General features: G+C 39.3%; 2 protein-coding genes across 6 annotated transcripts; both read right to left on the bottom strand.

Annotated features, from left to right (window-relative positions):
- Positions 1-1,279: 1,279 nt before the first annotated feature.
- Positions 1,280-19,358, bottom strand: RWDD3 (RWD domain containing 3). Of its 2 annotated transcripts, none has more exons than XM_074876565.1 (4): positions 19,326-19,358; positions 7,371-7,855; positions 6,577-6,692; positions 1,280-6,480 (listed from the first exon to the last, which is right to left on the bottom strand). In XM_074876565.1, the coding sequence occupies exons 1-4, from the start codon at positions 19,354-19,356 to the stop codon at positions 6,366-6,368; spliced, it is 747 nt and encodes a 248-aa protein (XP_074732666.1). In that variant the 5' UTR covers positions 19,357-19,358; the 3' UTR covers positions 1,280-6,365. The 2 variants fall into 2 exon arrangements, with proteins under 2 accessions (XP_074732666.1, XP_074732665.1); XM_074876564.1 differs by lacking the exon at positions 19,326-19,358 and adding an exon at positions 13,677-13,812.
- HCCS (holocytochrome c synthase) lies at positions 19,326-27,015 on the bottom strand. 4 transcript variants are annotated; one of them, XM_074876563.1, is made up of 8 exons: positions 26,899-26,986; positions 26,208-26,379; positions 25,314-25,462; positions 24,553-24,701; positions 23,299-23,418; positions 22,403-22,489; positions 21,938-22,147; positions 19,326-19,374 (listed from the first exon to the last, which is right to left on the bottom strand). In XM_074876563.1, exons 2-7 carry the CDS (start codon positions 26,320-26,322, stop codon positions 21,949-21,951), a joined length of 819 nt encoding a protein of 272 aa, XP_074732664.1. In that variant the 5' UTR covers positions 26,323-26,379; positions 26,899-26,986; the 3' UTR covers positions 19,326-19,374; positions 21,938-21,948. The 4 variants fall into 4 exon arrangements, with proteins under 4 accessions (XP_074732664.1, XP_074732663.1, XP_074732661.1 ...); XM_074876562.1 differs by lacking the exon at positions 19,326-19,374 and having other exon boundaries at positions 19,720-22,147; positions 26,208-26,357; positions 26,899-27,015; XM_074876560.1 differs by lacking the exon at positions 19,326-19,374 and having other exon boundaries at positions 19,720-22,147.

Raw genomic sequence — 27,015 nt, 5'->3', positions numbered from 1 at the left:
TTCAGTCTTAAAATCGTGGCACTGATTTTGCTCTGCAGCGTTCTCTCTGACTAGCACAAGCGTAAACTTCAGGTTATTAGCCCCTGTGGCACTAACATAAAAGGAGTACCAGGCTGCTCTCCTGATGTAAAGCTCAGATCAAGCAGCAGTCAACCATTTGTTTTCTGCATAGGTGAAATTAGCTCTCTCAATTCTCTACATAAAGTTTAAGAAATATCCAGCTAATTGCTTCAGTGGAGCAGTTAGATGTTGCCAAAAGTGGTCCCATAAAGGCCTAGAGAGTACCCCACCTCCAACCAGCAGGTATCGAGTTCTAGTGTAACACAGTGAGTTGGCCTGTTAAGTTCAGCTCAAGAAAACTGGGATCATTTGACAATTTCCCATAGAAATCAGTCTTCATTTCTTATTTGCAGGAGTATAAAAGGTGACAATAGGAAAAGAAGCACAAAGTGGAGTTATTGTTCTCATGGAGAGATCTTTTGTAACAAGTTTCACCCTAAAATGACTCTTTGCATTCAAGTTATAATAGGTGACAATGCATACATATAATGAATCGTATTTATAATGGGAAATACTAATAGAATATTGACCCCAATTCCATGATCAGCTATGTTCTAATGCAGGATGCAAACAGGTTACTTGTATTACATTAAGAAACACAAAGAAAATCAAAAGCATAACGGTTGTTACCTTATTAGCATAAAATTAAAGCACCTGAATGCATAATTAACTGAAAATATTAAGGTATTCACTTTTAGAGTCCAAAGAATTCCTTAAATTAATGTGTCTTTTAGGCAAATTTTTCTGTCACTCTGAAGAGTTCTTTTTACTGCAGGTTAATACTTTCAGGCTGGAAATACAAACTAATATTGATATAAAAGCCAATATATGAAAATAGCACAGAACAATAACTGCAAAATGCTATTAGCATATTTACATTTCAAGTTCCATTTATGTCTATAATTAAGCATATAAACAATCATAATTCTTGCATAATATAAAATTAAGTATACATATAAATTATAAAACCAGAACATAGTGCTGCCAGTGTTGCATGTCTTATGCACAAAGAGACAGGATGATAATGCTTAATGCTACTATGAGATATATGAAAGTTGATTCCAGCAATTGCACTATTTCATAATATAAGCAATTTCAGTCTCAAACTCTGGCAGAAATACAGTGTGTGCAACATTTCATCATCTTATTTCAAAGGAACTATAATATGATTATGTTTGTATTTTCACAGATAAAGCTGAACAAATCAAGGGACACTAGATTTTAAATCATCCATATGTACGGTTTATTAAACTATTTTTAAAAGAAACAATGTAAACAAAGTATTTTTCCACTATGAAGTTTCTTTAAGCTCATTACAGTACTTCTGAGTATAATTTATACTAATCTCAGTGGGTTTTGTGGGTCATTCATACAGAAGTAAGAAACAGTCTTATAGGAAAATGAGCTAGAACTACAAAACCACAAAAATTAGCCTTATTCACAAAACAATCAAATCTACTTTCAATCTTTTAATTGATTATGTCAAGGATTTTCATCTATGAGTTCTTACAGTGTCTTGTCCTCCCTGTAACAGCAAATAACAAATGGCAAGGGGGGCGAGGTGCAAGAATTATAATCTTAACAAGACTGAATAAGTAAAAAAAGATGGTGAATTCCCAATACTAATGATGTCCCCCATTAAAAGTGTTTCCCTGCTCTTGAACTTGGCATTACTTCCCCTGAAGCCATGCTATTCTCCTGAACAGTAGGCTACTTCACAGTATGTGCTGCTCATAAAGGCTTCTTTCCAAGAGGTGATAATAAAACCCCTTAAATATAAATAGTACATATAAATGCTATAAATAATGCCTTGAAAAATTAATACAGAAAAGAAGGGAGTTTTATTCCTGCTCCTCCCTCTCCCAAGACAGAGATGGTTTTCTCCACAGACCTTGGTCATAATGACGGTCAGTAACAATGCTAAAACACAAAACTGTAGAACGATTGATTTCTTGCAGAATTGAGCAATTTAATCTGTTAGCACTCCAAAGTCCTTGTTTCCACAGGCATCACTACTCTGCCCAAGTAGTAGCATACATATGCAGCAAGACCTGATGTTATATGTAATAGTAAAAAATCTCATGTCGCCCTTCTGGTTACTTCAGTTTACACTTGCCGCACAAAGGGTAATGAGAGAGAAGTCCTCAGAAGACCAGACCATCCTTCTTCTCGTACAACAGAAAATGCAGACCAACAACACTCATGAATCATATGAAAGGAGCAGAAAAAGTGAACACATGCCATTTGCCAACAAACCTGCCTGACACAGCCAGTGCCACCTCTTCTAGCGACTGGCAGATGCCCACCCAACTGCGGTTAATTCAACTGCAGTTTAGCACACCCTTCCATGGATCGAGCATGTCTCCTCAGGATTAGAATGGATGCTTTGGATGCAATGTATTCATGCAAAAAATGACTGTGCAAATAGGGCTGACATTGGGTTTGGGGTTTTGCTCCTCCTTCTATGTACCTTTCTTTCTTAACCCATTTTTTGTTTTCTTCACACTTAATAAGCCAAGGGATTCAAAAAGACCAGTCAAACCTCAGTTTTGTCCTAAAAACCTGATTCTTCAAGTAGTCAGTCCTACCGCAACAGCTTTCATTTTAGCCTGATTTTCAAAGGAAACTTTACGCGGCTGTGCTGTCTGTATGGAAGCACACATATTTATACTACAAAATTCTTCTAGAACTTTTGAATTCAACTCATTTCAATTAAAATGAGCAGTTAACAGCTTGAAAGAAACCATGTTCCTCCAACTTTGATGAAAACAGATAGCAGAGAAGAAAAATGCTATTGATAATTTAATGATTTATGCAGAAAGCACAATCAACATCAGGCATTGGGGAACCCACCTGGGAGAGCACCATCATGAATGTCTCTTCTGTAAGAAAGGCTTCATGTGTGCAATTGTTTAGAAACAAGAATGTCCGCAGGAAATAACACTTTACTAACCACACTGTTCAAAGAACTATTTATATTACAATATTCACAAGAAAGCTAGTTTCTTATTTGTTAAACCATTTTTTCTTTGTGGATTGCTTTTTCCTTGCAATTGAATTGTCTGATTCTGATAGCTATATACACTTCACTAACTTTTTACGCACTGATATGCATTCTTTAATGATTCTCAGGAGTTTTGACTTTGTTTCCCTGCATTTTGTTCTTCTGTGTCTGCTTCAGTTCCCTTGGAGGGCAGAACATGCACCACAGTATGCATTTTGATGACTTTTGTGCCCCAGGGGCTCACAGGCTTGCCCATCTCTTTTTACAATAAATGCAAACAAACCATCAGTTAACAGACAGCTGCAACATCCTTCCAAAAGAACAACCTTTAAAAATATTGTTTACTTGTCTGAACACAAGATATCCTCCTACCCTTCAAAATAAGTGACTGATTGATGGGTAGGCAAAAGTATTTGCTTTGACAGAATCAGACTGACATTAGTTTTCATGTTCTCTGCTGCCTGAACAGTATCAAGCTGATCAGATTTGTAATTCTCCTGAAGTACATCAATCCAAGCAAAAAAACTGCAGTCTTTTCCTACACTGGACTCGTTGATTTGTCCAATGTAAGTTAGTGAGTAACAAATTCAACTATGATAAAAATTGATTGTATAAACTGCTTTTTATAACTCCTGAAATACAGAAATCATCTAGCTGCTTACAACGACTTCATTTGGCAAGATGAACACAGATCAGAAGAGAGCTGCAGCTTACCCAACTGTCATTTGCTCTTTAACTTTTTTACTTTTTAAATTGGCTGTTGCAGAATGATAGCTCTGACCAAACAGTTAACCAAGAAGGCATCAGGCAATATTTTTCAAGAAAATACATGAGTTTATATCCAAGTGCAACTGGCAACCACGGACCCTACAAACAGCTTCTCTTATGCAGCTAATTACAGTAGCTTTTATAGTAGGGAGGAAAAAGTTGGAGAGTCTGCATCTAATCTTGCAAGAAGACCACGACAACCGTACGCCTCAATTATTTTTTGCAGTGACATGCAATTTGAGATCACATGATTAGGTATGCTATTCAACCCAACTTCCAAAATCAACAAAAAGCATATACAACTGATTTATACGCGTGTTAGATAAGGTCCCAACTAGACTTTAATGGACAAGGTTGTGATATAGGTTGTGCTGAAGTACTTTACTATTTATCCTTTTTTCAGAAAAGTGGAGTATTTTAAAGATCTGTCTGAGAACACAAAATCCATCTGGCAAAACTTTACAACATTTAGATTTGCAGAGAGATACTGATTCCATTTTCTTATGCTGTACATGCATAGGCCTTTTCTTGTTTTTGATACTTGTCAGATCTATCGCATAGTATAAGAAGAGAGCCTCTGCATCTTTTCAAGACTATACTCCACTGACACACAATTTTTCAACATAGCTATTTTAACTGAGAATAGCTCAATTCTGAAAACTATAATTTAAAATACATGTTATTTTAATATTTTAAAGATACCTCTGGTTTTTTATTCTTTATAAAAGTAAAAATTCATCTCTGCATACACTTAAAAGTGATAGAAAATTTGATTTCCTTTCTCTCAGGAAGCCATTTCAAAATAACGTAGAACAGATTTGGAAAACCTGTTTAACCCAGTCTGCTTTCTACCGTGCCTGAAGTACTATATGTGCTACACATGAAAGACTCATTAAGAAGAGCTTTTGCTACTGTCTTATTAAATAAGCCTTGGTATATAAAATAACATGCAACATAGGTATTTGAGACACTCCGTATTAGGAAAATTACCAAACTCCTTAAAAACTTAAGAAACTCTCAAATAGTCTACAACCCTTTATGCATTTGATATCTCAAACAGTAAAACCTAAAAAACTTAACAGTTTGCTTTAGTTGCTTTTCTAGTGTACATAAAGAGGTATGATCTCATGGTCTGAGTATGAAACTGGAAATCAAAATGTCTTACATAATGATTTGCCAAACCACACTACAGGAACTAACCAAATTGTACCAGTCTTCCCCCAGTACAATGGAGATAAATTAATTCACACTGAATTGATCAAATTTATTCAGTTAGCAAAGAATACATGAGACGTTTGGCTTCTGGGAGTGAGTTTTAGCAGTAAAGGACATGTTTAGCTACATGCTAAAACTAACTGAAATGGCAATGCTAGTTACTGAAAAACTCACAACTTCAAAATTTTTTCTACTGGACAATTTATCTAGTCTTGCTAGAGAATGGTAGCAGGTAAAGTGGAAACCAAAGGACATTAATAATTATAAGAAGAAATAAGTATCCGATTCTCCCCAGGCAAACAGAACTTGCACAACTTAATTTGTAAAAATTATGTATATAATTTGTAACATTATACTGAGTAAACCACAGACTAGTGATAAAAAAATTTACAAGCTGGCCAGGGCCACTGACCAATCAAAACAAAATGCTAAAGGTATGGAAATTTTAATAGGGAGATATAACTTACCAGCTTCTCAAATGACAGAAGACTTGACAGAAGTCTTGAGAGACAGAAGACTGAAGTCTTTATATATACTGCTCTGACAGTTTAATTGAATCAAGATGTCTAAAGATGCACAGACAGTAAAACCAGATAAAGTGCAAAAAGGAATCTGTAAACTATCACAGAAAATATTACAATTGGCTTTACCTTAGCTTTTTAATCTATTTAAATTCTCCACTTGGGTGTTTTTATACATTTTAGAATAAAAACTAACATTCAAAAAGACATTTCTAAGTTTTTTCAGGCCCCAAGTGACATAAGCTTTTTCTTTAAATCAACAGTCTAGCGTTTATAGTCAAATAAATGGAGAAGGAAAAGTTAGCAGATGAACACCTAAGGGATATTAAGTATATGCTGTCCTCACATATTCAAATATGTGTTTGCTATGCTTTTTATAGAAATATCTTCATATAAGCTTCCAAAGCAAAATTAATAATGCTTTCTAGCAGGCCGTTACGAAAAAACACTACCATGACAGATAAAAATGAAAACATTGAAAAATGGGGATTGCAAAACAGAGTCTAACTAGAAGACTATTATTTTAACATTATTTCTTCCCAATCTCTCATGCTCGCCATGCAATTATCACAATTAACTCCACATTCCTTGGAAAAAGTTATCAATACATAAATGTCAAAAAATTATCAATTCTTAATGTATGAATTGCCTTCTCCTTCTTGCAAAAGGATGGTTACTGCTGGTAATTTTTTTCAGAAAAGCTTTAACGTTGTTTGCCAAATTAGTCCTTTTATCTTCCTTCAGCATCTGCAGTCAACTACTGCTTTGGTGAAAGAGTCCAGAGTTCTCTTTTAATTTTATTTTAAGAGAGGAGGCACAAAGTCAGAGAAAAGAGTTGCAAGTCCTGCAGTTTCAAATTCCTTTTGTAGCTCATCCAGCGTTGAATATTCTTTGACTTCAAACGTCTGAAACCTACATTGTAAAAGGGAGACTCATGAATATGCCTAGATTTGTCAGAATGTAATTATCGATTGTTACTTTTCTATCCACAACAGTACTAAATTATACCTTTTCTGCTGTGACTGTACTTTTGTCTCACACAGTACACTAATCATTTTCTCTTTGCATTTCTTTCCGCTTGAGTCCACATCTACCTTAGAAGTTTTCTGAAGAATCAAGTACTCCTAAATGACAAAAAAGAACAAAATATTAAATGTCACCTAGTATCTTTGAAGTTTAGTAAAATGCAAAAATCTGTATGAAACATACAGATTTTTTCTAGAACACAGCAACCAAACTTTGAAAGTGCCCATCCCAAGAAGTGCATGACTGCTTTTATTCGTCAGCTTGAAGTTAAGTGCAGTCTTAAGTGATCTAGAGAACATGAGTTTGAAAAGCCAAAACATACTCCTCCAATATCACCACAAAAACCTGCCTAATGCAGAGGGAGTTTATAGGTACAGACATGAAGTTCAAAGCCCAGGCATCTCTAAATCAAGGAAAGAGACAGTAATGAAATAGAAATATTAATTTCTCATCACAAATTTTCTGTTTTCTGGAGCATTGGGAAATACAAGACTGAAGAGGCTTATTACAGTCAGGAAACACAGGGAATACAGGGGTATAATTACAGTGGGAAGTAAAACAATATAGGCCCCAGGTCTACAGGTATCACTGGTTTCTTTCTCATAGAATACCTTCTTTTTCTTAAATACAGAATAAAGTTGTTGGGCCTTCCTACTGTCCTAATGATCAATCTGCTTCCAAAATTGTTACTCTTACAAAAGCACACACAAAATATTCAGACACATAGATTTCAGTGGTAAATCGATAGAACTAGTCAACATTCATTGTTCCTGCACCTTAATGTTGCTCCTGTCACCCTGAAGAAGAATCAATATTATCTTGCCCATGAACATCAGTCTTCCAGTCAGCCTTAGATCTGTAGCCCATTTTTCCACAGTTTTGACGTATTTTGCCTTTGCTCTCATGTGATCTAAATGCAAAAGGAGCATCCAGATACCATCCTCTGTACTTGTTCCTTTTGACAAAGTAGTTTTTTCACTGCAAACTGTTGCTGATTCCTTAATGACGTATTTAAGATGCTGCTGTATCCAAAGAATCAGATCGTGTACCATGGGTTCAGAAAGATGATTCTTTGCTTGTTCAAGTAACTTATCTTTCACATCCATACATTGGGCCCTTGTAAGCTGGTCTGAGTTAACAGAAATATCTGGTAGAGTTGATGGATAATTGACTGGTAAATGAAATAACAGCTTTAAAAGTACATCCGTATCCAGCAGTTCTTTCACGCTGATTTGAATCCTAAATGTGATTCCATGCGTCTCTGGAAAGTATCAAAAAATAAACATTAATAGTTTGCTTGAAGTTGAAATACATATATATTATTAAGTCATGTTATTTTCTGTAACAGCTCAACTCAAATGACTGCCATTCTGTAAAAAAGAAGGGGTGTGTGGTTTTTTGCGGGGTGGGGGGTTGCAACCAATGGCTCAAGCTATACTTGCAGGGAATCCTGAAATGAAACACTTCCATATCATACTAGAAGGAAAGTTATTAACACATTCTAAAAAGCATTCACACCTTCTGGCTCCTTCAAAGTCTAGACAAGCCAGCAATAAAGAATTGTCTCTCTTAGAAACACATAAGTCAGCTTCTACAGCTCAATAGCAGCAGCAAGGACAACTGAAAATAGAGACTTTTCTGGACAGACTCAACACTGCCCTAACTTTGCTCCTAGAGAAATCTGTAAGGCTCCTAACATCAACACCAGCACAAGGCAAATAGACTTGTACTGAGTAATGTTTAAGACAACCATTCAAAAGCAGTTCCACACTGAAGAGAGACTTGGAAAGAAAAAAGTCAGATCTTTGTCCCCCACAACTTTCAGAGAAAATATGCTTAATTGTTTTCTGCCAACTTCTCTACATTTACAACAGTTGGACTGACATAATAAAAACATCTGATTCTAGATACTACACACATACATATATATGTATATAGTTATATAAATGTATGTGTATACATCTACATATCTACTCAAAACCTGTTGTTGGTCTACTTTAGAATTGAATTCTTTTCAGAGTGAAAAGGATACGTACAGTATGTAGCAGGAAGGGCAAAAGACCACATCCTCCTGATAAATCACATAATCAAAGATGTTGAATATGAAAGTTATGTACAGTAATTCCTGCAATAAAACCTTCTTGACTAAAACATGTTTCACAGAAAAATACAGAACTTCATAAAGTGAAAAGCGGGGACAAAGACCTAACCTACTTTTGCTCCTCTGCCATGAAGAAAGAGGGTATCAGATAAAAGATGATCTTCTTCAGATGTTCTCTGCTTCACCCCCTTTGATGCATTCTAAGCACTTCACCCCTTTTCTTTAAAAAATTGCTAAAATGTCAAGTTGATTCATTCTATGAGGGCAGGAGAAGCCAGATTTGAAAGGCAGATTAGAGCAGAGCTGAGTTTCAGAGAAGCTCTTTTGAAGTGACTTGCCTTCTTCTCCCCCTACCTTATCTTACCTTCCTTTACATGACAGTCAGCTGAATTATGTTTGATTAGTATTGCTGATGCTGCTAACCAACCTCAGTGCTCTCTATGATTTTATATTTGAACCCTACTAAATAAGTGAAAGAACCTAAAAGCGACTTGGACAGACAGAAGCACTTTAGAGAGCTTAGCCAAAGGCTTGTTTCCAAACCTCCTTCCTGGGTCATACAAAGAACTCTCTAGGTCAGAGCAGTCACAAAATAAAATAAGCAAACCCTCCAAACTCAATAATCAAACTCTAGCATTACTATAAAGACGTCTCCAAACATCCACAAACCATCACTACCTAAACAGAGTCAAATCCAGTGCTTAAAGCAGTGGATGCAAATCCAGTGAATTAAATGAAATTACACCCAACCATGCCCGTACTTAGAGGCACTACGTGTCAAAGCCTCATTCCCTGGCAAGAGAAGTTGGTCTCCAGTCTTCTAAGACCCTCTGAAAGGTTCCAGACTATTTTTAAGGCAGGTTTTATTCCTCAGAAACGCACCAGCCTTGGAAGAGACTCCAGTCTCCACAGCATCCATCTGGCAGCATGCAGCCCTCGCTCACTGGCAGTACCTAATGCTACTCAGGCCTTCCCATTCCAGTCTCTGTCTTCTGCTGTCCTGACAAACATTTCTTACAGGGCACCAGCAACGATAGCTCCTCTGCCATTACGCTAGGCTCGGTACACATAACCACACACACAAGAAGGAAAGCCTGTGCTGTACCTCCTGGGACTCTCAGCACCCTCTTGGCCATCAGGGAGGGTCTCCGCACACACCCGAGCATCGCACCGACACAGACAGTGCCTGCTGACCCACCTCTTCCCAGCTGCCCCTTACACCGGGCAGTCCCACCAGGTACGCAGCCAGCTGAAAGCAAGCTGCATTTGGCTGAACAGTACTAACATTATTATATTCCTGCCCGTGAATCACTTTATTTTAAACTATGTTGCCAAGAAATTTTAAAATGCACAGCCTATAAATGAGCTGAAGAATACTACTCTATTGCCAGCTTAATTACAGTGACAGAAAAACATGTTACCTTTCTGATAATCCTCCTAGGATTTTTTCACTAGCTTGTCATAACAGATCTCACCAACTCAGAAGTAACTGAGGGATAAACAGACAGGCCAACCTTGCCCCTTCGGCAAGGGCCTCCTGCTGCAGTGATCATATTCTTAAGCCTGCAACAATCTCACACCTTTCCCTGTGATGATGAACTAATCCAAAGGAAGCAGCGCAGCATCACATCCCAAGGTGTATCACCCTGAGCCATCGCGGAAAGCCCAGCCATGCTCATTTACATCTGCTTCAGACTTACTTTTAAAAAGGAGAATCAGTTCAAAACGTTTGTGGGGCTACAGCGTCTAAAGTTTATTTAAACATTCCAGCGTCCATTTTCTGCACCAGCGTTGCAGACAGCTGGCAGAACAAAGAGCAAATCACTGTTGCCCTGCGTAACGAGGCTCTAAAGAAATATTTCCTTTGTTTGCACATGCTACAAGGTCTGAGTTGTCTTCACAGCAAAATGGTGATTATTTCTAAAATAAAAGGTTGGGTATGACGTTATGCTGGCATTTAATGTGCTAATAAGACTAAACCCAATACATTTTAACTCATTTTCCCCTATAGCTGCATTTATCTCTAGCATACTTCAGATTTTTTCTTATGTTCCATGTCAACCAGACAGATATCCCCCTCCTCTCCTGCCCAAAGGCATTTTATGCAACACATGCAGACTATTTTTAAATTCAGAAAATGGCACCTACTAATGTACAAGCTTAGAATATATAAATATATTTTTATAGCAATCTTGGTGAGCAAACCAGAAGAGAACAGATTAACAAGAAAATTATGGATTTCTATCTGTAACACTAATCTTTGTAAATAGATATGTAAGATACAAAAGATATGCTGTAATTAGTTTATTTAAATTCATCAACACATTGGTTTTGGTAAAAACGTATTTTACATTCTGAATACTTCGTTGTTAAATTCCAGAAAGTCAAAGTTTTTAGCATACCAAGAGAGCTGCAAAAGCATTTTCCTACATTCCTCAAAACCATAAAACCCCAATGGCCTCCTTTTTGATCCTGAGAATCTACACGCAAATTACTCTTAATGTATTAGAGATAGCATAACAGTCTTACTGGAAGTTACTTCTGTGCACTGTTTGTCAATGACAATGTATATGGTTTGAAGAGACAAAGCAAATACAAGCTAATGAATACAGCAAAAGTTAATTGTATACAAAGTAAAGGATTTCATAGCTCCAACAGAAAAAGAGAAGTAAATTCCCAAAGTAAGAAAACTACTAATAATCATTGTTGTAAATAATCTTTTCAATTCCAGCAGAAAAAGATGGAAATCAACCAGATATGCATGATCCTAATGTAACATGAACACAGCCTGGCTAAAGGCCCTGCAAGGTCATGTAACATCAATATAAATATAATGGCCTGTTCCCGTTGTGCACTTGTGGCACTTCACTTCATGTTCCAGGAAAGTTTTGAGCCTTTTACATCCTGGTAACTTATAAACACAAAATCATTTTTCTGTATATGAAGCACAGAGAAGGACGTGCATATATCTCTGTAACAGATTTGGAGGAACAGACGTGCATATGCAACGTTCAGATACGTTCACGTTTTTTAAAATAAACATCTGTTAAGCCTGGATACTGTATTTTCAAACTATGCCTGAAATAACATTCCTGAACTTTTTGACTTTGAGAAAATAAAACTCAGTCAAAACATTTCATCAATCACATTTTAAAAATACAGCTCTAAATACCAAAACAAAATCACAGAATTACCTGCCTATACTGGAGCAAGTGGTGTGTCATGCAGATTTAGACACAAAACATTTCTGCTTTTAGATTACCCCAGTTAATTGTGCTCCATGCAGACACTAATGTCCTTCATCCCTCTGAGGCTGTCTACACACAAAGTCCTCTTTTCAAATAACCACTCGCTGTTCTGTGTGAATCTATTTCAACAACTACTTTCAAATAAAAGTCTGAGGTTTATTCAGTTAATTTCTTGGTAACTTTTTAGTTAAAGTGAGTCACTCGAGAGCAGCCACATGTAATTTCATACCAAAGCAGCACAAACTTATTTTCACAGAATCACAGAATGATTGAGGTTGGCAGGGACCTCTGGAGGTCATCTTGTCCAACCTCCCCGCTCAAGCAGGGCCACCTACAGCAGGCTGCCCAGGGCAACGTCCAGATGGCTTTTGAGTATCTCCAAAGCTGAAGACTCCACAACCTCTCTGGGCAATCTGTTCCAGTGCTCGGTCACCCTCACAGTAAAAAGCATTTCCTTACCAATCCCAGTTCTTTTGGGCTGAATACATACAGACAAAATCTGATGGCAGGCCACTGGATCCATGTTTAACAACATTCTCCAGAACTTTACTGCAGTCCAACCAGCAGGAAGCTGCTTGCTGTCCATCGCTCTGCTGGGAAGCCAGGCAGCATGCTGCAATAGTTCCCAAGATACCAGGGGACAGTAGTAGAGAATACATGTGTATTCTCTGTGTGTGTGTGTGTGTATATACATATATATATCTCTCCAACAAATATATAGGAGAGCTGTCACCTCTGTGGTAGGCACTAAGCAAAATTTACTTACACTCTGGATCTGAACAGACATGCAACACTTGCCCACCTGACTCTTTAATCCTGATAGTAACCGCTGTTGTACACTGAACTGAGGTTTATTTTCCCTCGCTGAAGGGGCGTCTTCGCAGCACTGTGATGGCACAGACTGATAAAAGTAATCTCTTAAAATTATGTTCTGATCAGCGGCCACCATAGCTGGTGCAGAAAATGTGGAGTAAAAGTGTCTACACTTAATTGCATTCCTAGCCTACAGCATCCAGCAGCTGATGGGAGCAAGCACTACAAACCTTCTCACCTTCCCACCCGCAGAAAACATGAAAGATTAGCATTAGTGCCCTGCAAAACCTACAACCAAACGCTAATTACTGAAGTTGGAGAACATTTGGCACATTATAAGGCCCAGATTATTACCTTACCCCCAGAAAAAAAACAGAGATGACCCAAGGCTTTTCATGCATAGCAACAGCTGCACCCTTATTAAGTATTACAGGAAAAATAGCTGGTTTTGGTACATGTATGAGATGCAACTGCTTATTTACCTAAACAGCAGCCTGCCCCTCCCCACTGCTGCCCTTTGCCTACTGCAAGTTTCTGCACGCCCCGCAAACAGCTGGAATTAAGAAGGTCGTTAATTATAAACGAGCAGGACCCGCTAGGCTTTGTCCTCTACTAAGAGGCCGGCAGAAAAGACACACGGCAGGACTGGGACAGGCGAGAAGGCACCCATCTTCGCTGCTAACAGCAGGGGTTAAGTCGGCGCCTCTCCGCTGGGCAGAGCCCCCGCCGTGAGCGGTCCCGGAGCGCCGCCTCTCGGGGCCGGGCCGGGGGTACCGGGGCCGAGCCGGTGCTGGGCAGCGGGAGGATCCCCGGCTGAGGCGCTGCCACCGCCGCCCCCGGGCCTCGCCTGGGCAACGCGGGGAGACCCTGCCGAGCGGGACGAGCCGCGGCTCTCGGCAGAGGAGCGCGGGCGCCTTCACCTGAAACCGCCAGCACCTCGCAGGCGTCCGGCTCGCAGTAGATGGCGGCGAGAGCCGAGAGCTCCTCCAGCGCCAGCTCCGACATGGCCGCGGCTGGTGGCGCGGGACGGGGGGTCGGCAGCGACCCCTGCCGGCGGCCGCCGGCAGGGGTCGCCGCCGCCGCCCCCCCGGTCCCGCGCCTGAGGGAGGGTGCCGGTGGTGCCGCCGCCTCGCCCGGCGCTGCCCCTCCAGCCCTGCCCCTGCGGCCGCCTCGCCCGGCGCTGCCCCTCGGTTCGGGCAGGCGCGGTGACGAGCCGCCCGGCAGCCTCCGAGGCAGCGAGGGGCAGCACTGGTGGCGGGAGCCTCTCTCTCCCTCGGCGCCAAACAAAATGGCCGCCCGCCGCAGCGGCCCGCTCTGCCCCTGTTGCGACTGTGCGTGGCGGTCTCTGACCCGCAGAAAGGAGTAACCTGGTCGTCCTCAGGGTGTAGATAGTCAACTGAAGCGCAGCCACACAGACTCATACAGAAAGTTTTACTAGAATATAAATCTATGCTGCTTGTATTCGACTGTTGTGGCTTCACAATCCCATCAACAGCTGACTGAGGTCTTCTACGGCAGATGGTATCACTAACTCCCAGGTAGAGTCTTCTCAAAAGAAATACTCAGTATCTTCCATAATTACAAAATAATTTTTAAAAGCAAGGGATGGGTGGTTTACTTTTCCAGGAAAGTATATCACGTTATTATTAGTCCCCTAAATTCTGTTGAAATAACAAGAAACTTGAGAGTGCTGAACTGGGAATGAGGGAAATAATGTGAAGGGAAAGAAGACGGGAGCTGTCAGAAGTACTGCCAGGTACTGCTCCGTGCAGCTGTCAGAAGGCTTCGGTGGAAATTAGCCTTAAAAGTGCCTCATTCTATTATTAAGAACTTTCTTGCCCCTGGTCTTTCCCCCTTCTCCTCATCCACTTTGCATATTCCATTTTACATGTTTAAATAAAAAAGTCCATGTAAATGTCTTTTAAATTGACACTATCACAAGACATTGAGGTCCCTATGAATAAGTTACTGCACTCTGACATTTGGAAGTCATCAAATGAGACAGTATAATGTCAGCTTGATATTTTTCACACTATGAAAATATCAGCTTCATGTCAAAGATCTAAATTCCATCTTAATGTAATAAATTTTCTTGTATTCGCAGACTAGTGAAAATGCTAAATATTTAAATTTGAAATGAACTTCTACAGTGACAATCTGGCCTTCATATTCCATTATTATTAAATTGGAAGTAAAGATCTTACTTTCCCTCTTTTTTCTTTTTATGATTTCTTTAAACATTGCAGTGTTTGATAGAATAACATTAACTGTATTCATTTCTCTAAATGGATGCTTTCACATCAACATGTGGCAAATAAAGTTCAAACAAAAATCTTGCTTTTTAGTCAGTCTATATTAAACCAGCTCCAGCATCCTGTCATAAATCGATACTCCACTGATGATACCAGTACTTTCCACTTTGCCTGACAAGGCAAACAGAATGCAGCCTTTCATACGTAGGTAAGATTAATCTTCCCAGTGTTACTTGCAATAAGTAGTATCCTTTGCTTTCCACTCACTATAATTATGGCCCCTATCAATTAGGTGTTGCATCGACAACCACTGGTGTTTATATATAAAACTGTATTTAGACCTGTTTTCCTCTAACCCAAGTGGCAAAAAAGAGAAGGAGTACACAGACATTTGGGAAAAAAAAAAAAAAACACGTCAATTTGGAACATCCATGTACATCTTTTTACCGTCATTTCCATGCCAGCCACCCTGCCATCCCAGCTGCCACAACGGTAAGTGGTCCTAAAAGCAGGTACTCTAGAAGGCATTAAAGGACCACAAGAAAGAGTCAAAAAATCATTGCAGTTGCCCATTTTGGGGTCACAAGACAAACACTAACGAGGAACCCATAACCACAGCTAAGTGTGATGACTAGCCTATGCAACGAATCACATCCATCTTTCAGCACTGCTGTAGGACAGCTGCAGTTCCTATAATTTCTGCTACAACAATGTTGACAGCTCTAATGCAGCCAGAACTGTTCTTAACTGAGTTAAATAGCACTGATTTTTCAGATACCTAAGAAAGAAGCCATTATTTCTGCAGTAGCAACTGTGTTATTGCAAGGATAGAAGTTTTCCCAAAAGTGACTTGTACAAAAATGGCAGAGAGAAAGCAACATGAAAACCTGTAAAAATCACTCCAAATAAGCTAAAAGGCAGGAGTTTAAAGAAAACAGGAGAAGCAACCCCAGTAATTGTGAAAAATTGTGATAAAACATGGAGATGTTTTTCCTCAGTATTCTCAAGTACAGCTAGTAGAAAAGTTTTCATGGGTTTTTTTGGCCCAAAGCATGTGGTTTTTAAAGTTGGAAGAAATTAATTTAACAAAAAATTTACATTGCAGATTAAAGCTGCCAAAATTTGCATGGTTTGTTCTAAGGTTAAATTTGACATTTTTATGAGGTTTTGCTCTTTGGTTTTTGAAAATGAGCTAATGAATTCTCATTGATATATATAAAAAAAAAAAGCCTTCTCTAATTTGAGAGCAAACAAACCAGAGAAAAAAATCTTTTTTATTATTTTTCCTTTTAAGTATTTTAGAAATAAGTTTTTCAAGCATTTGTGGTCTAGCAGTGTTTTTTAAAGGCACTTGCGTTTATCCTCCATGCATCAAACTGCTCTAAGTCAATTCCCGAAGACACTTAATCTTTTGGCAGATAGAAACTCATTTTGAAAGTCTACTAATGATCAATTAAAGCATTAGCTATCTCTATAGATGGGAGGTTTATGGGGTCACAGTCTTCAGAAGCTGGAGGCAACAGCAGGAGCATGTTAGAAAAATAGCTAAAACTTTCTGTAGTTACCACAAAATTGGCAAAACATCGGAAAACAAAAATCATTACTTAGTCTTTAATGGGGTTTCTTTACCATAATACGCTGAAAACAAATGGGATGGCTTTTGTTTTATAAGAGAGGCCATGTCAGCATGGAATGTCAGCAAAAGAAACTATTCTTTTAAATTTTTTTAACGAGGACTAATATCAATCCCAATACTTCCAATAAATTTACATTATGCTTTGAAAATTGGATTCATTCAGACTCCAGTCATAAAAATATGTACCCATGCTGCAAATATGCAGACATGTCTTGTGAGTAGCTGCCATTGGAATCAGTGGTTCACTGGTAAATAATACATCATTTCACACATGCTCAAAGCCACCCGTTTAGGTCTGGAGCCAAGACTAGTACTCTGCCCACAGGTTTTATACAATTTGACATACAAGTAGTAACACCAAAGAGATGCAACTGTCACAGTCATAAAAGAATTTAAGATTCTTTCTCTAGGAGTTTGGCAAGCCATTTTTTCTTGAAGAAGATACACATAAAAGTGATTAATCATCTAATACAAACTAAGAAGGATGCTTTTTACAAAATGACATATCTAGTATGACCACAGGTTCCTACTATTACTACCATTGCCAAGAGAATCAATACTTACTTGATTCACTGCATATAGAACTTCGCCTACAATTTACCTTGCACAAAGTAAGATGGAATAATAAATAGAACACTTTTTTTTTTCAGTGAGAGTAAAAATGCATGAAGTTGCCTCCTAAAAATTTGTAGAAAACTGCAAAAATACACAGCATTGCTAAAGAACATATGTAAAGATACTTGTGGGTAGGGAAGGGTGTGGTGCTGAAGACATAAGCACAGTTAGCATTATGAGTAGTATATTCTATCCTCAAAGTAAGCTCGTCTTCCACATCAAGTACATCTGCTTGTGGAATCTTACTACATGGATTTTCCTCCAGGCATAAGCAGAGGGAGACAACAGATTAAACTGTCATTTAATTTAGTAAATATTGGGGATGGGTCTCTAAAAAGTAAAGGAGTGGTGTTTCTGAAAGGGGCATTTCCACCCTCCATAAAAAACACTTTTTAGTAAGAGTCCAAAAACCAGGCAGTGCTCCTTAGTTTACCAGTTCGCTTCATTTTTAACTGCCGAGCTACAGCAACCTTAGTATCCCTGTGCCTCCATCTTTTGAACTTTGGCACATTAGCTATTATTCCGCCACACTTGGACATAAGAGTTGAATGAACAAAATGGGAGTGCATAAAATGACAGACTATTTATGATCATTTTCAGAGCACCAAGAAATTCTTTGCTACTTTCACACCTTTTGTAGGCAGAACAATAATCATCATAATTCAGGATTAAGTAATTATTTACAGAGCACATTAAAGTCCTGATAGTAAGTATATTATGTAAACATTGGACAGCATTGTTTTCCCATTTCACACTAAACTAGCATACCTCTTTCACTTCATAATTGAAAAATGGTAATCCAGAACACTTTGCTTTGGCAATAAAAAATAGCAATAATCAAAAATGGACACCACTACCTTCTTACCAGCAAAACAGTCTCTTTCTCCTACAAAGCAGGGCAGAAATTCTGGGCCTTAGCTGAAAAATTCTTAAAGAGATTGAAGCTAGGACAATTGGCATAGTATGAAAGGGAGGAGCAAAGTCATTTCTAGGGGAGAAGGAAATAAGTAAATAAATAAATCATGACAGAGGAGCTACATCTCCCCTTTCCAAACTGCCTGCTAGTACAGTGCAAGGGCAAAACGTCAGAAGATGATTAAACATAGCCAGGGACTCCCGGTGTCCTGGAAGGACAAGGCTGTGAATTACTCCCTAATTACAGGGCACTCATGTTGGCCAGATACTAAGGGGCCATATTGCTGAAGAGCAGAGAACTGGGCCAGTGTTACTGAGTAGGGAGGGGCTGCAGGCACAGCAGCCCCATGTTCGGTGCCTCTCTCGCTGGGCTGCGTGGTGCCAGGCCCCCTAACCGCAGGGCTCTCACGGGCTGCCTGAAGCCACACAACGGCAAGAGGCCAAAACCAGGTATTGGAGTGCAGAACGGTCTCCTGCTCCAGGAAATAAAGATCAGTACCACTCTCGACTACACATGCGTGGCTCCAGACCTGCCTGATTACAGCTGGAGTGTTACGCCAGAGTCCTTTTCCATCCCTCAGTCACAGAGATTGCAGTTTCTGAGCACTGCAATACCCTTGAAGGACACATCTTCAGCTGCAGACCAGGAGAGCTCTCCTAACTTGGTTTAACTGCGAGAGTCAAACACAATAGGTCAAGCAGGGCTTTGACACAGTAAAGCAGAACATAGGTGAACTTTAGATACCTAAATACATAACTGATTTAAAAAGTGGCCCTGCTTTAGTGACAGCGTATACATTTTCCCCTTTGCGTGTGCACAAGGTTAAACCTGGTTTGAGATCCTGGGTTCCGAACTTCTGTTTCACCCTGACTGGGACTGGGAACCTGATGCTGCTGCAAAATTCCCTGGAAGGGCCTCATCAGGATACTCCTTCACTTTTTTGTGCTTCATAAATTCTCCATACCCTTCTATACTTACAAAGAAAGGATATAAATGTATTTAATGTATTTATGCATACACACACATTACCTTTAATCTAGCCTAAGCAATACTTTTACAGTTAAGATGTCCTCCCAAAGGGTAAAAAACCATCAATTTACATCACTGTTTTTCAAGCTTACATTAGAATTCTACTCACTCTGACACCCACCTTCTGAGAAATAGTGAACTGTCGACACCATACATAAAGTAACCCAAACCTGAAAGAGAAAACTCCATGTTTACTTCCTTAAGCCTTAAAGGATTTATTTACATTTCAAGGATTATTTAAAAAAAAAAAAAAAATCCTTGCATTCTTCTCTACAGAAGTTAGCCAAAATCAGGATGAATATATTTGTTGTCATATGCTCTTAATTCTGAGCTGCTGGCTTGGTTGGCAAACACTTGAATTTAGTCCTTGGTTTCTGGTTCTGTATTCACCTAAATAAATGAGTAGTACATATTCAAAGAAGTGATTAGTTCTAAGAGACTATAATCTCATGACACATGCAAGAGCTCATCTTAATAATTCTTACAGTTAAAAATATGATCACCAAATGCCAAAGTTAAGAAAAGTATATTTATTTGATTCTCCTTTTTGTTTGATGACAAAGTAGTACATTTCATTAACAGTAGCACAGAAAAGAACAATTTTGAATCTATGAGATGGAACATAACAGAAGAAGGTAAATGCATGAAGTGGCATGTGGCACCTTTCACCAGATTTAGCAGCAATTACAATTTCCATAATGCTCTCAACATCACGCTTCTGAAATCAACAAAGCAAACTTGTTCTTTTGAAGCTTCTGAAGCACTCCCTACATTGGTGTACCTCTTCCGTATTTAGTTGTGAGAAATACAGAATTGTGCATATATCAAGTTACCAAATGTATAAACCAACCAACAAAAAAAATCCACCCCAAAAAGCAGTGAGCCTCAGTCTTTACTGTTAGAACAGAGGAGCAGCTCTTTCATTATCAGATATGCTTCATATAAGCTCACACACTGCTCATACATCTCATATATACATTGCCTACTCAGATGGAGATTTTTTTTTCCCCCCAGACTGTTTTTCATTTTTATATATATATATATATATATGAATCACTAAAAAGGTGAAAAAGGAATGAGGAAAGCGGATAGGGGTAAGAGCGTGGTTGTCTCTTAGGATTCTGGACTTCTGGGTAATATTTATCCCTACCATGCAGGACAGTTGGCTCTGAAGTGGGAACCATTCAACTCCATTAGTACCTTGAAGTATGGAATGCTTCCCTGAATAGTTTTTTCCTAAATGGGAAGTTACTTGACTGAAACATTGGGAGGTTTTCCCTTCGGGGGGAAAAAAAAAAAAAAAAGCTTCCCTTGTCAGTTAAAAATAACCACTTTCAGAAAATCAGTGTACAGCTGGTTCCCAGTTAAGGTTGTGAGGTTTCATGAAGGAAGCTTCTCCCATTTGAGAAGCTACAGTGTGGTACTCTCTTACTCCTTCCATTCCCAAATGTTTTGCATGGAGGACTCATTCTCAAGAGTAATACATGCTGAAAGGGAGGAATAATTTACATTTAAGGGCATGTGGCACCTGAAATTTACCAAGCCATGCAAATTTAAAGCTATTACAGTGGAAAACTTAAAAAAACTTAGTTTCCCTTATTAAGCACAAACATAAATTAAATCTTTAAGCCACATGGCATTAACTTGCATCACTCTTAGAAAATGCTCAAATCAACCTTATTTCTTGGCATTTTTGATACCCTTTTAGCCAAGCTACATACACATCTGTAATACAATTCACAATAATCACTATGCAGAAACGTGTATGACCGCGTAGTCATACACCCTTGTGCGATTCTATGTTATATAAAAACCACACGCTATGGTACAGATGATGAAGCCAAGCTGCAAAATACAGATGCACTGCATGACGGTTTCTTTAAATAAGGCTTAATTCTGTCCTGAATGCATTACGCAAGACACACATTAAAGACATGAAAATACTAAAACAACAGTTTTCTTACATCAGAAAACAAACCTTTCAAATTCTCAAATAAATAGCTATTACATATCAGTTTTATCTCCTTCTAGAAATGTTGTTTCAAAAGCAACTGACACTCTTCCTGTCTCTGTTCTGTTCAAAAATAAATTACAGATTAAGGCATGAGTATATTCTCCCTTTCAACTTAACATACCTTTAAAAATACTCATACTACACTATACTTCCTTTAACAGAATAAACTTTGACTAAAGTTTTCTGAGGAAGCATGTATTTGAACAGGTAAAGTGCTCACGTGAGAACAAATACATGGTTTTTATACAGTTAATAAAACATGCAGTTTGAAACAGTCCAATCTTTTACCCTTTATTCATCACCTAAGTATCTAAAGACTGTAACTATATGAAATCGTTCATGAAATTTCCAGTTTTCACTTTAAGTAACACTTAAAACTCCAGTCAGAATCAAAGACCTAATGTATTCGGTGCAGCACTGGAGTCATGAAATGAAAAGGCGGCAAGTTTACGCAGAACAGGTAACAAAATAAGAAAAGATTTCCCAGCTCTTGAGAAAATTAAGATACATGTTTTTGCTACTATAACTTTATTATTTCATTCAAAACACCATAAAGCATTGGTGTACTTAACAATGGTTTTCCTCATCCTCCCTTCTCACCCCCAAAGAACAGTGGTGATGATGAAAATAATGACAGTTGCAGTGAACTTTGATTTCAAGTCCTAGTATTCACTTATCCTTAGTCTAGGAGGAAAGTGGTTTACTTTCTGACTACACACCATGGGAGTAGTTATGAAGTCCACCGCCACCAAGCTACCTTCATTCTGTCCCACACAGCCGAGAGAGAGTCAAACGCAGGGCGAACGTCCAGGATAGTGAACTGGTAGTTCTTATCTACTGCTCCACCATCATAGTAATCAATAACGTATCGCACTTCTTTTCCACATCGATCAACAATCCAATCATGTCTATCAAAGGGAAGTTCATATCTGGAAAGACAGATAATAGACCATATAAATATTTTAATGGATATTATGAACCTGGGAGGGGGAGTGGAAGTCCTATTTAAGAAGATTTTTTATCCAGATACTAGCACAAGATCCCCACCAGTACTTCTATCTTCTGGTAATTGTAACTTGCAATGCCAGTTCTGAAACACCTTAAAATTAATTCCACATCATGCTTTCAGACACATCTCCCCACCCTCCCACCTCACTGCAACACCTTCTTTCCTGCCCACGTACCCCATCCAGGAACGTATTCTGGCTCTTGGTGAATACTCCTTTGCTTTGCCTCCAAACCGCATCAGAGATGGTCCACATGGACATTCCCTGTGCACGCAATTAAAATAGAAAATAGTTTTTGCCTTTTAAAACAGTTTTATTTTAAGTGACTAAACCACTATGCTAATTTGTTTTAGTAACAGAAAAATTGAATAAAGAGCAACAGTAAAAAATTAATTACAAGTGATCTAAACCAGTTTTTTTTAAAAAGGTTTGAAAAGCCCCCCCATTTCTGAGAGCACTTACTGCAGATACGATAAAGTACCTTTGATATGCTCCACACCATTGTTCTAATTTATCAACAGAGCAGTTCTCAGCAAATCTAATCCACTGATTTAATAGATTAAAGAACAGAAAACCATTTAAGAACAGAACCTACAGAAAGATCCAAACTACTGTGTAACAAAGATCATGGAATTTCAAAGAACAATTTCTACATACAGAATGCCTAACTTCTAGGAACAGGGAGTATACTGACCTAAAAAGTGACAGGTTGTTTTACACCAGTCACTTTTAATCTAAGTTTACGTCTCATACCTTTTTCATAACATAAAGATTCCAATTAAATAATTCCAAAATAGATACAATAAGAAGTTCATTTCTCCAAATCCACACTATACGCGCACCACCAAAATGCTCATCAGTTTTATCAACATAATAATTATCCAGTTTTAGTTAAGCTCTTCTGGATAATCTTCCTCTGTATTAATCAAAATGCAAGCTCCTACGAGACCATAACTTTTGAGACGTATCAGCACCAGAATATTTCTGCAAAAACTAGAGACATTCTACTTTCAAAGAATTACAGAAGCAAGAGCTAAACAAAAGGATCTGCTTTTTGTTTCATATGTACATACACAGCATGAAGAGCTTCCCACTTCAAAATCTCCTTCCAAGCTTGCTCATTGTTTTGGTTGTGAATCTTAATAATGTTGGTCATGTCTTCACCTGTTATGTCATCATCTTTCCACCTCCACCTAAAAAATAAGAATTTGAAAACAGGTTACAAGTGTTACAGAACAACTACTCCACCTTCCTCATTTATCTGATGGGCTTTGAATCTAGAGATGTAAGGTTTTATGCAAAGACACAAAGCAACTATGGAAACTTCTGGCTCATCTGCTTAACAATCTTGAGAACTACTTCATTTTCTGTGTAAAAGTGTAGTTATTGAAGTTATCATCATAGAGACCCACAAACTCCAGTTAGCTAAATTAACACCTTAACTGGATCAGAAAGTTATCAGAGTGTGAAAACATCAGCACATCCACAGTATTCATAAAAATGCTTGGGAAAAATCCCACTTGCATTCCTAATGCATGAAGTCCTGTATTCAACATTCTGCATACATTTAGAAAGGCCTTTCATCTCTCTGACCCTGTACTACGACTACACACATGCTTCCTCTTCAACAGGCACAACTTTGAACACATTTAAGTGTTTAAAGGATCAGAACGTGTGTGTTCAATATAGACTGCTTATGACATATCGTCTTAAGAACAATATTGACACACAGAACAAATAATTACTATTGTTTCAATAGTAACCGCCTTTAAAGTTGATCTGTTTGAGAATGCCAAATCATTACAAAAGAATGAGGAAATGGCAGCACAGAAGATTTTTTAGGCCACAGGAGACATCTATCATTCAGTTAGATCTTGCCTACGTTGAATTTCTGTAGACTGAAAACATCTTGTCAAACAATTTTCACATTTTTAGCAATTCTGCGAAGTCAAGATAGATGTTCTCACAATCATAGAACTTTTATCATCAGTTTACAGGATTAGCATGAAGCCAACTGAGTTTGAAAGCTGGCAATCATGCAAAGTTTGTCTATGCCTATGCACTGACTTTCAAGAAAATTTTCTGAGGTAGTGGCACCTGCCTGACATTCCCTACCATCTTCCTGATCACTAGAGAGGGCCTTTGAGGCCAGCTCACCCTTTAAAATAAAGCTGTTTATAAAACCAGTTATTTTTAAAAGAGCTAGTTAATTATTTACTGCTTAGTGTCCACGAACTCTTAAATAATACCCATGAATAATAACTAATGATATTACTTCATGAATTTCAGGCTCACAGACTCCATCTGATAATTCACAGTGTATTTACCCTTTCCTTAGCATAGCATTCCAGAACATTTGCTCTGACGGGTAGACCCATTTCTTGTCAGAATGTGCTCTAGGAATGGAAGATTCTTCTCTAACAGTTGACAGTGGAAATGGCTGATCTGGAGATGGCTGCTGATTAGGAGGAGGCATCTACAAAACAAGGAGAATCAACAACAAGCTAGAGTATGAAAATTTTTTGTTACGATGTTTGAGAAAAATCAAAGCATTATCAATCAGCTGCTACAGAGATCAAGAAGTTCAGCCTTTATTTAAATCCACCAAAAATTATCTTTCTCTTCTGTCGTAGAACTCTGCACAAGCTTGTCGTCTGAAGACTAAAGTAACCATTTTGCCTAAACTTCAACTTTCAAAAAAGCAATGCTTTTTGTAAATCAAAAGAAATCTTGGAGACCTGAATCAGAACTTACTCATACTGCTATTACACAGAACCTAAACGCCACTAATTCAGCATAAAAACCATGCACGTCACTACCAAACAGAAATAGACAGCAAAAGATATTTACAAACTAGAAAACCACCTTTTATCAAAGAGATGTAAATTTGAAGAAGAGAATGTTAAATAAGATATAACTTGGTTTTATACAAATATTTGCACACAAAATGAGAAAAAAGTGTTAAAAATTTAAAATAACGTTATTTGCTGAAGTTTCCACCTTAGACAGTGTCACTGTTTACATCGTTGTGGATAGTATTTCAGAAGAAACATGACTGAAAAAAGCATCCGAAATAAGCAAAAGTTACCATATTGCTAGGATCTATGTCATCTTTCACTTGAAATGCACCAGACTTCACCGGACACGCTACAAATTCATACGCTCTTTCTTGATGTGCAGGAACATCATCTGTGTTCTCAGTTCTGTGATCAGGAGCGTTCATGTGCATTGGACAACCTGAAACACAGGAAAAAAATAGTATGTATTTTGCTACAAAATGAAAACTCTAAAGATGTGACAGGAAATGGAAAACAGTCAACTGAATGTTCATGTAAACACAAAATGGTATTTTGCTTTTTCTTCTGAGCTTTGCAACAGTTTTAACTGTTATCTTTCCTGCATTTTAGGACCCAGTACCATGGTAAGATCTCAGCTTCTTATGTAGTCCCCGAATGCTCATTCCCCACCCCATGCTGGCCCCTATACTGAACTGTTTGTACTTAAGATTTCCACAGCAACGTTAATCCAACACGTGTTGATTGTGTCAACAGAAGAGCTGATGTCCTCCTCCTCCATTCATCTTATTTGACCTTCTGCTGCCCTTTTCCAGATGCATGTTCTCTAGCGACAACCACCTGCTCCCAGTTACTCTCTCTGGGGAGGGCCCTGCACCTCCCTGACCCTCTGTGGGTGTACCACTCAATGGGAATAGATCTGCAGGACCCCTGTGAAACGTGACAATCAGGAGCAACCCACAGGTTCTACAGCAAGCACCTACTGTCTCTACAGTAAGACAAAGCAGCTTGCATGCTGTTCTGGTGAACAACTGACTCCTTTTCATGAAGTCACTTAAGAGCAATTTTTGCTAAAGGAAAAACTCAAGTTTTCATTTGTATGATCATATTTTTTTTTCCCAAAAAATATTTTTCAATCTGTTTTCCGTGTAAAGAGTTTATTTAATTTAAGTTTCAAGAATGATTACCGCTCATTTTTTCCTGATGCATAGGACATTCTGAAGGTGGAGACGCCGTCTGGTGTTGCTTGGATGCATTTGGCGACTGACCAGCAGCAGCCGGGGAGGACGCAGACAAACCCATGGCTTCTGTACACCAGGTTTTTTTAGATCAAGTCTCTAAAGCAAAACCAGCAAGCATCTGTAAGACAAAACTACACTGGCTATATATTACGGTGAATGCAAGTACAGATACGTTGCTGCACAAATATAGAAATTGAATTAAAAGTCGGTTTAAGTAAATATCCAGGACTGACAGCGAATGAGCGGCCGTGGAGCAGAGGTGCGGGGGAACACCCACGCTTACAGCCGCCGCTCAGCCCGTCCCCTCGCGCCCACCGGCCGCGGGGCAAGGCCGCACGGTGTGTGGGGGGGTCTCTGCCCGCACCCCGAAACCCGCCGCAGCCCCGTCACGCCCGCCCCGGGCATCGGCGCTCACTCCGCCCCCTCACCATGGCACGAACCGCCTCACGCGAGGCCGCCGCACCGTTACACATACCGCGACCGACCCCGCAGCCGGCGGCCGCGGGCAAGGTCAGGCCCGCCCCCCGTGCCCAGCCGGCTCGGCCCAGCCCAGCCCGGCGGCGTGCACCCTCCCTCAGCACCCGCCTCCCACCGCCGCACGGCACGTCCCCCACACCCGCCACAGCCGCCGCCTCACCTCAGACCGGCCCGCGCCCCCGCGGCCGGCCCCGACCGCAGCACGACGCCTCACGCTCCGCCTCGCGAGAACGCGGCGCCGCCGGCCCGCTCCGCGCCTGCGCCCGCCGCCAGGGCA

This window comes from Strix uralensis, chromosome 8 (genome assembly GCF_047716275.1).
Source record: "Strix uralensis isolate ZFMK-TIS-50842 chromosome 8, bStrUra1, whole genome shotgun sequence".
In the NCBI taxonomy this organism is placed as follows: domain Eukaryota; kingdom Metazoa; phylum Chordata; class Aves; order Strigiformes; family Strigidae; genus Strix; species Strix uralensis.
This window is presented reverse-complemented; position numbering and strand designations above follow the sequence as displayed.